The sequence below is a fragment of the Lipotes vexillifer genome, unplaced genomic scaffold (genome assembly GCF_000442215.2).
Source record: "Lipotes vexillifer unplaced genomic scaffold, Lipotes_vexillifer_v1.1 scaffold189, whole genome shotgun sequence".
NCBI lineage: Eukaryota > Metazoa > Chordata > Mammalia > Artiodactyla > Lipotidae > Lipotes > Lipotes vexillifer.
This window is the reverse complement of record NW_006785816.1, coordinates 3844348-3860172: the sequence shown is the minus strand read 5'-3', so window position 1 is coordinate 3860172 and position 15825 is coordinate 3844348. Positions and strand designations below refer to the sequence as shown.

The 15825-nt window shown below is 34.0% G+C and overlaps 1 protein-coding gene across 2 annotated transcripts in view; it reads left to right on the top strand.

The window, feature by feature from the left end:
- Positions 1–15825, top strand: part of KIFAP3 (kinesin associated protein 3) — a 162509-nt gene that overhangs the window by 99230 nt on the left and 47454 nt on the right. For both annotated transcript variants that reach the window (XM_007458132.1, XM_007458133.1), the window contains 2 exons: positions 8076–8174; positions 14188–14273. In XM_007458132.1, the coding sequence (XP_007458194.1) occupies positions 8076–8174; positions 14188–14273 (185 nt within the window). The remainder of the gene's footprint in view (positions 1–8075; positions 8175–14187; positions 14274–15825) is intronic.

The window sequence follows — 15825 nt, the reverse complement described above, 5'->3', positions numbered from 1 at the left end:
GGGGACTAGTGCCTGTGTTGTGGTGTATGAATGAGCCTAGATCTTGTCTCTCTAGTGGGCAGGTCCACGTCTGGTGGTGTGTTTTGGGGTGTCTGTGGACTTATTATGATTTTAGGCAGCCTCTCTGCTAGTGGGTGGGGTTGTGTTCCTGTTTTGCTATATGGTTGGCATAGGTTGTCCAGCACTGTAGCTTGCTGGTCGTTGAGCGAAGCTGGGTGCTGGTGTTGAGATGGAGATCTCTGGGAGATTTTCGCCGTTTGATATTATGTGGGGCTGGGAGGTCTCTTCTTGACGAGTGTTCTGAAGTTGGCTCTCCCACCTCAGAGGCAGAGTCCTGACTCCTGGCTGGAGCAGCAAGAGCCTTTCATCCACTCGGCTCAGAATAAAAGGGAGAGAAAGTAGAGAGAATTAGTATAAGTAGGAGGAAATAGGAAAGAAAGAAAGAAAGAAAGAAAGAGAGGAGGGAAGGAAGGAAGGAGGGAAGGAAGAAAGAAAGAAAGAAGAAAAGAAAGGAAGAAGGCAAGAAGGAAAGAAAGGAGGGAGGGAGGGAGGAGGGAAGGAAGGAAGGAATGAGGGAAGGAAGGAAAAAATACAGAAAGAAAGAAGATACAGTAAAATAAAATAAAGTATAATAAAGTTATTGAATTAAAAAAATAATTATTTAGAGGAAAAAAAAAAGGGAAGGATAGAACCTTAGGACAAATGGTGGAAGCAAAGTTATAGAGACAAAATCTTACATAGAAGCATACACATATACCCTCACAAAAAGAGGTAAAGTGGAAAAAATCATAAAACTTGCTCTCCAAGTCCACCTCCTCAATTTGGGATGATTTGTTGTCTAAAAGAGGGAAGGAAGGAAGGAAAGATAGAAAGAAGGTAAAGTATAATAGAGTTCTTTAAATTAAAATTAATTATTAAGAAAAAAATTAAAAAAAAAAAAAAACAATGGTCGGATAGAACGCTGGGACAAATGGTGGAAGCAAACCTATACAGACAAGATCTCACACAGAAGCATACACATACACATTCACAAAAAGAGGAAAAGGGGAAAAAATCATAGATCTTGCTCTAGAAGTCCGCCTCCTCAATTTGGGATGATGCGCTGTCTATTCATGTATTCCACAGAGGCAGGGTACATCAAATTGATTGTGTAGCTTTAATCCGCCGTTTCTGAGGCTGCTGGGAAGAGATTTCCCTTTTTCTTCTTTGTTCTCACCCACCATTTCTTCTTTATGTTGAGCTTTGTTTTGGTTGAATTGGATCTCCTATCTTGCACAAACCCTTTTTTTTTAATATCTTGATTTCTAATCAGAAAAGTTTATTTGGAAGCTAATTCTAATCATCATATTCCCTCCTAGATCCATATATAGTATTGTCCTCTAAACCTTCTGCAGTGAAGAAAATGTTCTCTATCTGCACTGTCCAACACATGTGACTATTGAATACTTGAAATGTGGCTGTTGGGACTGAGAACCTGGAGTTTAAATTAAATTTAATTAAAATTAACTAGCCACAATGGCTATGGTTACAATACTGGATAGCGGAGGCCTAGATAGTCTTCCCCTTACCTTTGTTTTTCTCTTAAGGGCCCAGATTTTGTTTTCCATATTGCATACAAAATTTGTCTGACTCTAATAGTATTTTATTAGGGCCAAGTTCTCTAGGACCTTGTGTTAGTCTGCTCAGGTCACCATAACAAAATACCACAGACTTGGTGGCTTAAACAACAGAAATGTATTTTCTCATAGTTCTAGAGGCTGGAAAGTCTATCAGGGTGCCAGCCAATTTGATTCCTGGTGAGGTCTTTCTTCCTGGGTTGCATAAGGCCACCTTCTTGTTGTGTCCTAACATCCTCATATGGCAGGCAGGCAGAGGAAGTGGGGGAGAGGGAGAGAGAGAAAGCATGAGCATACACAAGTGCTTGGGTATCCCTTCTTATAAGGTTACTAATCTTATGGGATCAGGACTCCACCCTTATGACCTCATTTAACCTTACTTATTTCCTTATGGCCCTATCTCCGAATATAGTCACATTTGGGATTAGGGCTTCAGTATATGAATTTTTGGAGGGATGCAATTTGCCCATAGCAGATATACATTAAAAGTAACTAATTAGTATAGAAGTTAAAAATACTAATATGGAAAGCTTAAAAAGACCTTCTAATCTCAGTCTTTCCTGTACCAGGTATAATACATAAAGAAAAATACACAAGTTGTAAGTATGTATAGCACAATGAATTTTCAGAATGAGAGCTTTCATGTTATTCCCACTCATATGAGGAAATGAAACATTACCAGCACCCTAGAAGTCCCTTTCCTGCCACCTCCCAGTCATTACCACCTTCACCAGAGTAGTTTCCATTTTTCTTTTTATCACTGATAGACGAATTCTGCTTTGGTTTTCAGCTTTTTAGAAATAGAGTCTTGTTTCTTTTTCCCTATAAATGTGAGGTTTGTGTATGTTTTGTACAGAACTATGTTTCTTTTTATTGCTGTTTAAATAAATATACCACTATTTTTCCTTTCTACTATTGATTGATAGTAGGGTGGTTGTTTTTGTTTGTTTTCTTTTCTAATCTATTTATTTATTTTTTATTGGAGTAAAATTGATTTACAATGTTGTGTTAGTTTCTGCCGTACAATGAAGTGAATCAGCTCTATGTATATCTATATCCCCTCCCTCTTGGACCTCCCTCCCCCACTTCCCCCACATCTAGGTCATCACAGAGCACCAGGCTGAGCAACCTGTGCTATACAGCAGGTTCCCACTAGCTATCTGTTTTACACACGGTAGTGTATTTATGTCAAACCTAATCGCCCAATTCATCCCACCTTCCCCTTCCCCCCATGTCCACATGCCCATTCTCTATGTCTATGTCTCTATTCCTGCCCTACAAATAGGTTCATCTGTACCATTTTTCTAGATTCCACATATACGTATTAATATACAATATTTGTTTTTCTCTTTCTGGCTTACTTCACTCTGTATGACAGACTCTAGGTCCATACACGTCTCTACAAATGACCCAATTCCATTCCTTTTTATGGCTGAGTAATATTCCATTGTATATATGTACCACATCTTCTTTATCCATTCATCTGTCAGTGGACACTTAGGTTGTTTCCATGTCCTGGCTATTGTAAACAGTGTTGCAGTGAACATTGGGGTACATGTGTCCTTTTGAATTATGGTTTTCTCAGGGTATATGCCCAGTAGTGGGATTGCTGGGTCATATGGTAGTTGTATTTTTAGTTTTTAAAGGAAACTCCATACTGTTCTCCATAGTGGCTGTATTAATTTACATTCCCACCAACAGTGCAAAACTGTTCCCTTTTCTCCACACCCTCTCCAGAATTTATTGTTTGTAGATTTTTGGATGATGGACATTCTGACTGGTGTGAGGTGATACCTCATTGTAGTTTTGATTTGCATTCTTCTAATAATTAGTGATGTTGAGCATCTTTTCATGTGCCTCTTGGCCTTCTGTATGTCTTCGTTGGAGAAATGTCTATTTAGGTCTTCCACCCATTTTTTTAATTGGGTTGTTTGTTTTTTTTGATATTGAGCTCCATGAGCTGTTTCTATATTTTGGAGATTACTCCTTTGCCATTGCTTCATCTGCAACTACTTTCTCCCATTATGAGGGTTGTCTTTTCATCTTGTTTATGGTTTCCTTTGCTGTGCAAAAGCTTGTAAGGTTAATTAGGTTCCATATATTTATTTTTGTTTTTATTTTCATTACTCTAGGAAGTGAGTCCAAAACCGTCTTGCTGTGGTTTATGTCAAAGAGTGTTTTTCCTATGTTTTCCTCTAAGAGTTTTATAGTGTCTGGTCTTACATTTAGGTCTTTAATCCATTTGGAATTTATTTTTGTGTGTGGTGTTAGGTAGTGTTCTAAATTCATTCTTTTGCATGTAGTTGTCCAGTTTTCCCAGCACCACTTATTGAAGAGGCTGTCTTTCCTCAATTTTATGTTCTTGCCTCCTTTGTCATAGATTAGGTGACCATATGTGCATGGGTTTATCTCTGGGCTCTCTATCCTGTACCATTGATCTATTTCTGTTTTTGTGCCAGTACCATACTGTCTTGATTACTATGGCTTTGTAGTATAATTTGAAGTCAGGTAGCCTGATTCCTCCAGCTCCATTTTTCTTTCTTAAGATTGCTTTGCCTATTTGGGGTCTTTTGTGTTTCCATACAAATTGTAAAAGTTTTTGTTCTAATTCTGTGAAGAATGCCATTGGTAGTTTGATAGGGATTGCCTTGAATTTGTAGATTGCTTTGGGTAGTATAGTCATTTTCACAATATTGATTCATCCCATCCAAGAACATGGTATATTTCTCCATCTGTTTATGTCATGTTTGATTTCTTTCATCAGTGTTTTATAGTTTTCTAAGTACAAGTCTTTTGCCTCCTTAAGTAGGTTTATTCCTAGGCATTTTATTCTTTTTGTTGTGATGGTAAATGGGATTGTTTCCTTGATTTCTCATTCCTTGATTTTTCATTGTTAGTGTATAGGAATGCCAGAGATTTCTGTGTATTAATTTTTTATCCTGCAACCTTACCAAATTCATTGATTAGTTCTAGCAGTTTTCTGGTGGCATCATGAGGATTTTCTATGTATAGTAGTATCATGTCATCAGCAAACAGTGACAGTTTTATTTCTTTCCAATTTGTGTTCCTTTTATTTCTTTTTCTTCTCTGTTTACCGTGGCTAGGACTTCCAAAACTATGTTGAATATGAGTGGCAAGAGTCGACATCCTTGTCTTGTTCCTGATCTTAGTGGAAATACTTTTAGTTTTTCACCATTGAGTATGATGTTTGCTGTGGGTTTGTCATCTATGTCCTGTATTTTGTTGAGGTAGGTTCCTTCTGTGCTCATTTTCTGGAGAGTATTTATCATAAATGGGTGTTGAATTTTGTCAAAAGCTTTTTCTGCATCTATTGACATGATCATATGGTTTTATTCCTTAATTTGTTAATATGGTATATCACATTGATTGATTTGCATATATTGAAGAATCCTTGCAGACCTGGGATAAATCCCACTTGATCGTGGTGTATGAACCTTTTAATGTGTTGTTGGGTTCTGTTTGCTAGTATTTTGTTGAGGATTTTTGCATCTATGTTCATCAGTGATATTAGTCTGTAATTTTCTTTTTTTTGTGATATCTTTGTCTGGTTTTGTTATCTGGGTGGTGGTGGCTTCGTTAAATGAATTTGGGAGTGTTCCTCCCTCTGCAACTTTTTGGAAGAGTTTGAGAAGGATTGGTGTTAGCTCTTCTCTAAATGTTTGATAGAATTTGCCTGTGAAGCCATCTCGTCCTGGACTTTTGTTTGTTGGAAGATTTTTAATTATAGTTTCAATTTCATTGATAAGTGATAAGTGTGATAAGTGATAAGTGAACCAGACTTGTGATAAGTCTGGTTATATTTTCTAATTCTTCCTGGTTCAGTCCTGGAAAATTGTACCTTTCCAAGAATTTGTCCATTTCTTTGTGGTTGTCCATTTTATTGGCATAGAGTTGTTTGTAATAGTCTCATATAATCCTTTGTATTTCTGTGGTGTCAGTTGTTACTTCTCCTTTTTCATTTCTAATTTGCATCCTCTCTCTTTTTTTCTTGATGAGTCTGGCTAAAGGTTTATCAATTTTATCTTCTCAAAGAACCAACTTATAGTTTTATTGATCTTTGCTCTTGTTTTCTTCATTTCTATTTCATTTATTTCTTCTCTGATCTTTATAATTTCTTTCCTTCTACTGACTTTGGGTTTTCTTTGTTCTTTCTCTAGTTGTTTTAGGTGTAAGGTTAGATTGTTTATTTGAGATTTTCCTTGTTTCTTGAGGTGAGATTAAATTGCTATAAACTTCCATCTTAGAACTGCTTTTGCTACGTCCCATAGGTTTTGGGTTGTCGTGTTTTCATTGTCACTGTTTCTGTGTATTTTTTTATTTCTTCTTTGATTTCTTCAGTGATCTCTTGGTTATTTAGTAGTGCACTGTTTAGCCTCCATGTATTTGTGTTTTTTATCATTTTTTCCTGTAATTGATGGGCTATTATTATAAGTAATGCTCCTATGAGCATTCTTAAGCATTTCAATTAGTGAACATATTTACTCATTTCTGTTAGACACATACTTAGGAGCAGAACAGAGTACACATATATTTGGCTTTAGAAATAATGCCAACTACTTTGTTTTCCAAAGTAGTTGTGCCAATTTTCAGTCCCACCAGCAATGTACAAAAGTTCCAGTTATTCTACATCACCAACATATTTTGAATACAGTCTCTTTAATTATAGCCTTCATAGTGGTATCTCATTATGGTTTTAATTTGCATCTCCCTAATAATTAATGAAATTGAGTACCTATTTGTATTTATTGGTTATTGGATATGGCTAATAAAGTGAAGTGCCTATTTAAGTCTTTTGCCCATTTTTCTCTTCTAAATCTTTAAAAGTTTGATTTGTAAATTATTTTACATAATGCATTTTAATGGTCATCTAGAGATAGTGCCTCCATATTTGAAGTATGTCTCCAAATAGTGTATATGTATTTGTTTTGGTGCACCCTTCACACAGCCAGGAGTTTTCAGATTAGAAATAACTAAAAGACCAGGTAGTTGGGAGGTGAAAGTAAAGATAATGTAGTTGGCAGAATGAGAATAAGGATTTTGTGGTGAGCTGGAGAAAGTTGAAACAAAATAATCTGGATCCTTGAATTGCTGTCCCATTTTGATTATGACTGAGAGGTAATAACAGAGCCAGCTCAGTGTTTTACTATATTTTGAGGTTCTCTGACATGTGGTTATCACAGGCAGAGGCTGTATACTACTGTTTTTATGAAATATATGGATTTTCAAAATTAAAACCCTTGGGGTTAAGTGGGGGAACACTATATACCAAGAGAGAAATTAATAAAATTTTAACCCAAGTAGTCTAAGAGACTGGTACTTTGGCAAGTTAGTGAGGAAAATTATTTGGAACAGTTGGACTTTGAGGGGACCACAGTTTATTCCACACAGCTAGTTGGATGCTCTGTTGACCTGTAAATCTTTGTCTAACAGATAGCACTGATCTGCTGCCAAGAGTTGTTAGCAGACTATTAGTAAATCAAATTTCATAACCAGTATCTAAAAATTGGATTTCTATAAGTATTTGCTTTTGCCATTACATGTATTAATCAGTGGTCATCCGCTATTCTGTTAAAGTTTTCTTTTCATGATAATAAACATTTCTTAATTAGTTTGTATGATTATGTAACATTCCTTTTTACTAGTATAATTGATTGGAACTAAAAGTACTTTATTACTTCATACCAATAAGTAAAGTTTAATTTTGTTAACATTATTCAACAAAGAAAAAACCTGTTTATAACAGTCTAATTTCTACCAAAAACTTAGAAGATGTGATTTTTTAAGAACCATTTTTCTCATGTGAGGTCAACATTATAGAGACAAAATAAAACCAGGTTTATGTTACAAATTAGAATTATTTGAAGAATTTTTTTATGAGGCACCAAAATAAAAAAGAAGTCCCCACAGTGGTGGTAAGTGTTGCCATGTCACACTGGGGACTTAGAAGTTAATTTAATCAATTTCTTTATACTTGGTGGCAAAAAATAGCAAAAATTACAGAAAAGCACCATTACTATTCTCTTAAACATGTCTTGTTTCTCAGTTCCTCCTAGATACAACCTTTTGAGATGAACAGTCTCAAGTAGTGTGGTTTGGACTCAGAGATGATATTTCTCTCTTTAAACTCTTTTATTTTTTATTTTTGTATTTCAAAGTAAATTAACCTATTTAGTTTGACCACAACCAAATTAACTAAAACTTCTGAAAATATATTATTATGAAATTTTTTGACTGATCACCATCATGAAATTTAGAAAAAACACCTAAGACGCAAATGATACATGCCACCCATATATTATAAATAATTTAAACTAATTGTCCTTTACCTGTCTCCTTGTCACCGTTAGTTTTTCTCATTCTTCATTTTTCTCCTCAGTGTTTTTCAATTTTGTATATAATATAGTATTCTTTTATTTGAAGTTTTCTGTTTCTTTTCAGCTCAACAAGAAGATGATGAATTTGTGTGTCAGATAATTTATGTCTTCTACCAAATGGTTTTCCACCAAGCCACAAGAGATGTCATAATCAAGGAAACACGTATCCTTCAATGTTTACCATAGATAATGACACTTCACATATTAAGAAAAGATGCATTTTTAGGTATTTTTTCTTACAAGTATTCAAATATTGTAGAAAATATCAAGTTTTGAAATAAATTTAGAGGCAAGCTATTCTTCATAGAAGCTATTTACCCCAAATCAGTATATAGGTAAGATACATTGGAGAACAATTTTATTAACTTGTCAGGTTTCCTAAGAAACCTAACAAATATCTCATAACTTCCTTCTCTATTAACATAACTTAAATGTCACAGGTTCCTAGGACTATCCTTAGTCCTCTTTTAATCTTACCTTATTCACTATACATGGGAAAACACATCTACTGTTCCGATGACTTCAGCTCCTATGCTACTTATATGCTAATAAGTATTTGATATCTTCGAAACCTCTTTCTTTAGGCCCAGGCATTTGTTGCTAACTGCCACCTGGATGTCTTCCACCTACCTAAGGGGGCATAGTATGGCCTATAAAGCATTATAATTAAATAATATAATATAATATAATTAAATAGCCCTAATTTTAAATGCACTTACTAGCTACAGGACATTGGATAAGTTAATCTCCTTGAGCATACAGTCTTACATCTATAAAATGGCCATAATATTATTAAAATAAAAAGACCTCCTATTATTAAAATAAAAAGACCTCCTATAGGATAGCTGTCAGTACTAGTGGATTTAAATCATCTATAATAGTTCCCAACACAGAGAGATACTCAGAAATTGGTATTTTATCACTATTGCATCCCAAAGGGTATTCAATATTGCTAACATCTACCTCTCAAAAAGTCTACCTTCTGTATTCATGGTCGATAATAAGTGTCATCTACCCAGTCCCTTAGTTGAAAATGTTGTGTCTGCTGTCTCTTTTACTACACATAATTAATCATTCATTTATTCTGCAAACATTTATCAAGTTCTGACCATCTAACAGGTACTGTTTTAAGTGCTGGACATATAAAAGTGTCAGTCCCTGTACTCAAGGAGTTTATAGTCTAATTGGAAGGCTAGACAAGTAAATCAATATAAAATTAAAATCCAGTGTAATCAGTGTCATAAAGGTATGTACATCAGGCACAGGAGAGGATATATATAAACCAAGTCTGGGAATGTCATGAAAGGCTAGCAGTGGATGTGGTATCTAAGCTGAATCTTTGTGATTTTTGTTTTTTTTCAATTGTGGTGGTCTGTTTATTTGTGTACAAAAAAAAAAAAAACTGCTTTCAAATACTGCATAAAATCGTTCATTACCCATATGAAAAATCTAAATTGTTTTTTGCATATAGCTCTTCATAACCTGACCTTAACCTATTTTTCCAAAGTTTCCCTTTAACCTTATAATACAGTTTCTCTTAGCATACCAAATTTCTCATCATTTATCAGACATTACCCTCGCTGTCATAACTTATTCCCTCTTCATATGCCTTGTCAAACTCAGATGCATTTTTCTTCTTTTTTTTTACCTGACAGTCTCCAACTCATCAAAGATACTTTTATAAGCCATCTTCTCAGTTAAGCCTTTCTAATCCTGTGCCTACCTTCTTACCATTGGGAGTAATTTCTTTATTTTTCACCTCTAATAAAGTACTTTAAATTATGTATTTATATGCCTGTCTCTACCAAAAGATTTTGAGCCCCTCTAGCTCAAGGACTGGCTTTGTCTTCCTTTTATCCATACCCAAAACTTAACATAGTACCTGCCATGTGGTTAGAACTTGTTTAGTCAATGAATTCATGTGTCTAAATGGTTAATGCTCTTTTAAAATTTAAAATTTAATTGGGATACTTTTTTATACACTGGGCTATTGCTCAAAACATTTTGAGGCTCCTCTGGTGTTCAGAGCCAATAACACATGCTTTAAGTATTAACATTGCCTTGCTTTTGAGGACAAGTTGAATTTCTGGAACCATATAAGGTCTCCAAGAGTCAAGTCTGATTAAAGCAAGTTTAATTGAGAAATGTTCATTTTGCTAAGGGCTGTCAAAATGCAAATACTATTTTGCTGTAACAGCTTCACTAGAGAGAACTCTTTTTATCATAAAGTAATAAATATTTTTAAAATGTGGCTTATAAACTAACTCTCCCAGAAAGATAAATTCGAAATACACTTTTGAGCAATGTTAACATTGTTGGAATAACTTTTCAGCTGTGTTCCATGGCATGTGTTCCTTTAGAATTAATAGTTGCTTAATTAATAGTTGCTTAATTATCACAGAAAAAAGGTTCTGTGATAAATGAGTTTGGGAAACACTGAGTTAAAGTTAAACAGATATTATTGCTGCAGGGTCTTCTTGGAGCCTTTATGCTTTTCTGGGTTGAGAATCTCTAAAAGAATATTTTATGTAGAGAAGGTTTATATAACTCCAGAAGTCACTGTAAGAAACACATATTAGAAAACATTAAAGTGAAAGTATAGCTTTTTCTAGGTAACTTCTTTGGAAGACAGCCCCTTGTTTATGTGTCATCTCATAGTGTTTCTTCCTTAGGACTAAAGAAGAATGAAGCGTTTAAAGTACATACCAAGTACCTGACACACAGTGAATAAGTGTTACCTCTGTTCTGGTCTGTCTGTTTTAAATGTACTCTCAGTACCTTATTACCAAAGCTCACACTATTAAGGCTACTTGTATTTGATTTTTTCTTCTCAGTGTAACTTTCTTTTCATTTTCTCCCAAGTGCGATTTTTGTTAAGCCATTGAATCTAAAGTCAATACTTTTTAAATAGTTATTCTGAAGAATATAACATGTTGATAATGGTGGGAGTGGGAGATAAAAGATCTGCTGAATTAAAATTTTTACAAAAGCATCAAGGAATATTAGATCTGATGCTTTAGTCCATGTCTTAAGATTGGATAAAGATTGCTGAAGGGCTACAGCCCAATATTTTGGTTTTCAAAAAACAGGATTTTTGTTGATGTCAATGATATTTGAGTATGTCTCGTATTTTGTAACATAGTTTAAAATTATTATTTAAACATTTCACCATAATTTTAAGCATTTTACTGTGATTTTTCTCTATGAAATCAATATACTTAAATATTTTATAAATTTATTTATTTATTTTATTATTTATTTTTGGCTGCGTTGGGTCTTTGTTGCTGCGTGCCGCTTTCTCTAGTTGCGGCAAGCGAGGGCTACTCTTCATTGCAGTGCGCGGGCTTCTCATTCCGGTGGCCTCTCTTGTTGCGAAGTATGGGCTCTAGGCGTGTGCACTTCAATAGTTGTGGCACATGGACTCAGCAGTTGTGGCTCACAGGCTCCAGAGCACAGGCTCAGTAGTTGTGTTGCACGGGCTTAGTTGCTCCACGCCATGTGGGATCTTCCCGGACCAGGGCTCGAACCCATGTCCCCTGCATCGACAGGCAGATTCTTAACCACTGAGCCACCAGGGAAGCCCTTAAATATTTTAAATAAAATTTATTAGTCAGGAAATCATTGCTTTTTCCAATTTTTTAAGTTAGAAAATCTGATCAACATTATTTGATAAAATTTTTAATGGAATGAAAGAAACGACATTTTGAAATGGTTGGTGTAGACTTATTTTAGTAAATATATGATTTATATTAAGCTGTTTGAAATATTAAAAATGGCTCTCAGCACAACTCTTAGGAATTGAGAACCAGTGCTATAATAATAATTAATTTTCATATAATCCCAACAGTTTCAGCATGAAAAATAAAACAAACCAAATTAGACTAGATCCTTTTAGATTCCCTGAGAATTCCAAAGTTTCCTAAGAATTTTATTTTCATCTTATCCTCACAAAATCCATGGGTAGTATGTAGAGTAGGTCTTATTTATTTATTTATTAAATAAAAGTTTATTGAGCCCCTATTATATTCTCAGAGCTGGGGATACCATAGTGAACAAAATAGACCAAGTCCCTACCCTAATGGAGCTTACATTACAGTAGAGAAAAGAGGCAATAAACACCATATTCTTTACAGATTTTTCTAAAAATGAATTTGAGTGTACACAGATATATTTTTCTGTATATTTTTCTACATTTTAAATATATCCCTTTTATTCCCTCCCAAAAATAGTAAGTAGCACTGATGAATAGAAGATCTGGGTTAACCTCTGTCTTTGCCACTTGCTATGAAACTTGATAAAATTTTTTTGGCATTATAATCATTGCCTCAAAAAATGTCATTTGCTTGTACACATGTGCCAGAGTTTCTTGTTAGAAACTTGTGGCCTTTGTTTCAAATAGTTTTAACCAAGAACAACTTTAAGTATTGGAGATTATAGCTTTCTCTTTCTTCACTGCCTCTTTCAGATCCATTGAGGTTTCTTTATTGATTTGAGTTTTCTTTATTCTTCCGTTTTCCCCTACTTGTTATTTATACATTCCATTTCTTTTCTTTTGTGTTAGTCTTAAAGTTCATCGTGCATTCTCACCAAGTTCTAAACGAATATATCTGTTCTTCTACTTGTAAGTCTAATGTCTCCACTTCCATCGTCCATGTTATTTGTTGCTCTCTAGTATTGTAATTTCACCTCATTTTTATAACATAAAATTTTTATAACATTTTAAAATTATTATTTTGATTATCCCTTTTTAAAAACTAGTGCTTATTTAGGATTTATACAATGTTAAATAATATAGTATGTTTCCTCATTTACTGTTTTTTCTTGAATTCAGTTCCTCTATTTTTCTGCATTGATTTTCTTTCATAATTGATTACATTCTCTTATACTGCTTAGTGAACATCTATGAATAATAAATATATCTGTATCTGAAAATAACTCGTTTGTCCTCTTTAATAATAATTTAGCAGAATATGGAATTCTCGATTTCCAGTTATTTTCCTCAGCAATTTGAAGGTATTTTTCCACCTTGAATTGCTGCCAATGAGAAGTCTGTAGTCTACTAATTATCTGTCATAAAGTCTGATGACAGTTTACTTTTTTTTCCCTTATAAGTGACTCAATCTTTTTGCCAGGAAGACCAAAGTATGTTTCTGGGTTTTTTTAAAGCCAAGTAGTTTTATTAGAATTTGACTTGGTGTTCATCATCCTTGCTTGATTTTTCCAAGTATGCAAATATAGTCTTTCAGTATATAGTTTCGTCTTTTTTTTTTTTAATTTTAGGCAAATTTTCTTGAGTTGTAGTTTATAGTATTTGTTCTGTTGCTTTGGTTGTCTTCTTTAGAATTTCTATCAATATTATGTTGGATCTTCTTTGCCTATCTTTAGTATCTGTCATTTTCTAATCTTTTTAATTTCTTTTCATTTTTTAAAATTTTACAAATTTTCTTCTTTTTTACCTTCTGTTTAACTTAGAGTTTTATCTGTTGCTTTTATTTACTCTTGCATTACTATAAACTTAGTTTTTATATATTTGAAATGATGTTTATGTTTATTTTTAGTTATTTCTGGAATTGTTTCTCTGAATTTTCTAATTCTGATTCATATTGTTCTTTCATATATATCTATTGATTTCTTAAATTCTTTTATTTCTTTTTGAAATATTACCGTTGCAGCTTCCAGCTTTTATGTGAAAATGTCTTATGTTTTCTCTTCCTTATAATAACCATACCCATATATGGGATTTGACTATGATTCTTTTCTGTTGTTGTGTGAAATATTTTGTATGTGAATTTTTGTGTGAAATTAATTTTTCTGAACTTTTAAGAGGGTCAGGTCAATCAAAGTTTTACAACTATGCAGCTGTAGAGCTCCTTCTTTAGTTAATTTCACAAGTTTCATGTTTTCAAAAATATGGCCTTGGATGTTCTAAGATTTACTGGCTCTGTTTTCCTTACCCATTTTTATCTAGTTCCCCCCCCCTTTCTTATCCCTATTATCCATGTTTTTTAAATAAATGAAATATTAAAATATTTTTGGTCATCTTGTAGTAATGATTTTCTTTTAAAATTTGAAGTTTCAGATTAACATTTGAATTTAGAGAAATGCAGGATTCTCTCACATGACTGAATAGCTGCAATCTCAAACACAGTTTGTTTCTTTAACCACTTTTTATTTAGAGGCTCCAGCATATCTCATAGATCTGATGCATGATAAAAATAATGAAATCCGAAAAGTCTGTGATAATACATTAGATATTATAGCGGTAAGTAATTTTTCTTCCTACACAAAGTATAATAGTCTTTATTTTGTGGGGCGAAAGAGACATTGTACACCTGTTTAGAGCTTTGCATTCAATGTACACATTGAATTTGAATTTTGGTAAAGTTCAGAAGATGCAATGATACTAAATTCACTTTTTAATTGAAGTATAGTTGATTTACAATGTTGTGTTAATTTCTGCTGTAAGCAAAGTGATTCAGTTGTACATATACATACATTCTTTTTAATATTTTTTTCATTATGGTTTATCACAGGATATTGAATATAGTTCCCTGTGCTATACAGTAGGACCTTGTTGTTTATCCATTCCATGTATAGTAGTTTACATCTGCTAACCCCAAACTCCCACTCCATCCCTCTCTAACCCCCTTGGCAACCACAAGTCTATTCTCTATGTATGTGAGTCTGTTTCTGTTTTGTAGATAAGTTCATTTGTGTCATATTTTAGATTCCACAAAGAACTGATATCATCTGGTGTTTGTGTTTCTTTTTCTGATTTACCTCATGTAGTATGATAAACTCTGGGTCCACCCATGTTGCTGCAAAGGACATTATTACATTCTTTTTTATGGCTGAGTAGTATTCCATTGTATATATGTACCACATCTTCTTTATCCATCCATCTGTCAATGGACATTTAGGTTGTTTCCATGTCTTGGCTATTGTGAATGGTGCTGCTATGGACATAGGGATGCATGTATCTTTTTGAATTATAGTTTTGTCCAGTTATATGCCCAGGAGTGGGATGGCTTGATCATAATGGCAGCTCTATTTTTAGTTTTTTGAGGAACCTCCATACTGTTTCCCATGTGGCTGCACCAGCTTACATTCCCACCAACAGTGTGGGAGGGTTCCCCTTTCTCGACACCATCTCCAGCATTTGTTACTTGTAGACTTTTTAATGATGGCCATTCTGACTGGTGTGAGGTGGTACCTCATTGTAGTTTTGATTTGCATTTCTCTAATAATTAGCGATGTTGAGCATCTTTTTATGGCCTGTTGACTATCTGTATGTCTTCTTTGGAGAAATGTCTGTTTAGGTCTTCTGCCCACTAAATTCACTGTTTAAAAATTATTAAGACTTTGGCTTTCAACTTTTAAGTATAGGCTCCTTACTTAAAGAGGTTTTATACATATTCAGAGTTTTAGATCTGGTCTAAATGCCATCTCAGAATCACTTGTTTTTCAGAAAAATTATTGCAGAGAAGCAGGGAGTTTGATGACAGTTTTGCCAAAACTCAACACAGTCAACTTTGCAGTTTGGCCATTACATTTTTTTAATAAATCAAATCTTATATCAACTATTTTTTCAATTCTTTGATAATTTTTGTTGTAGACATAGATTTGTTTTATAAGTTGCTTTGGAATGATGAAACACCCCCAAATTTTAATGTTATTCATGACTTTAGAAGTTTTTAAAGTATATGTAACTGTAAGAATTCGATCAGAGGGATAATCTGAGCCCTGGATTAGAAACTTGCTCACTGTGCAGACTTTTCTTCAGACATTGTGCTGCCCTTCTGCCTGGACTTGAC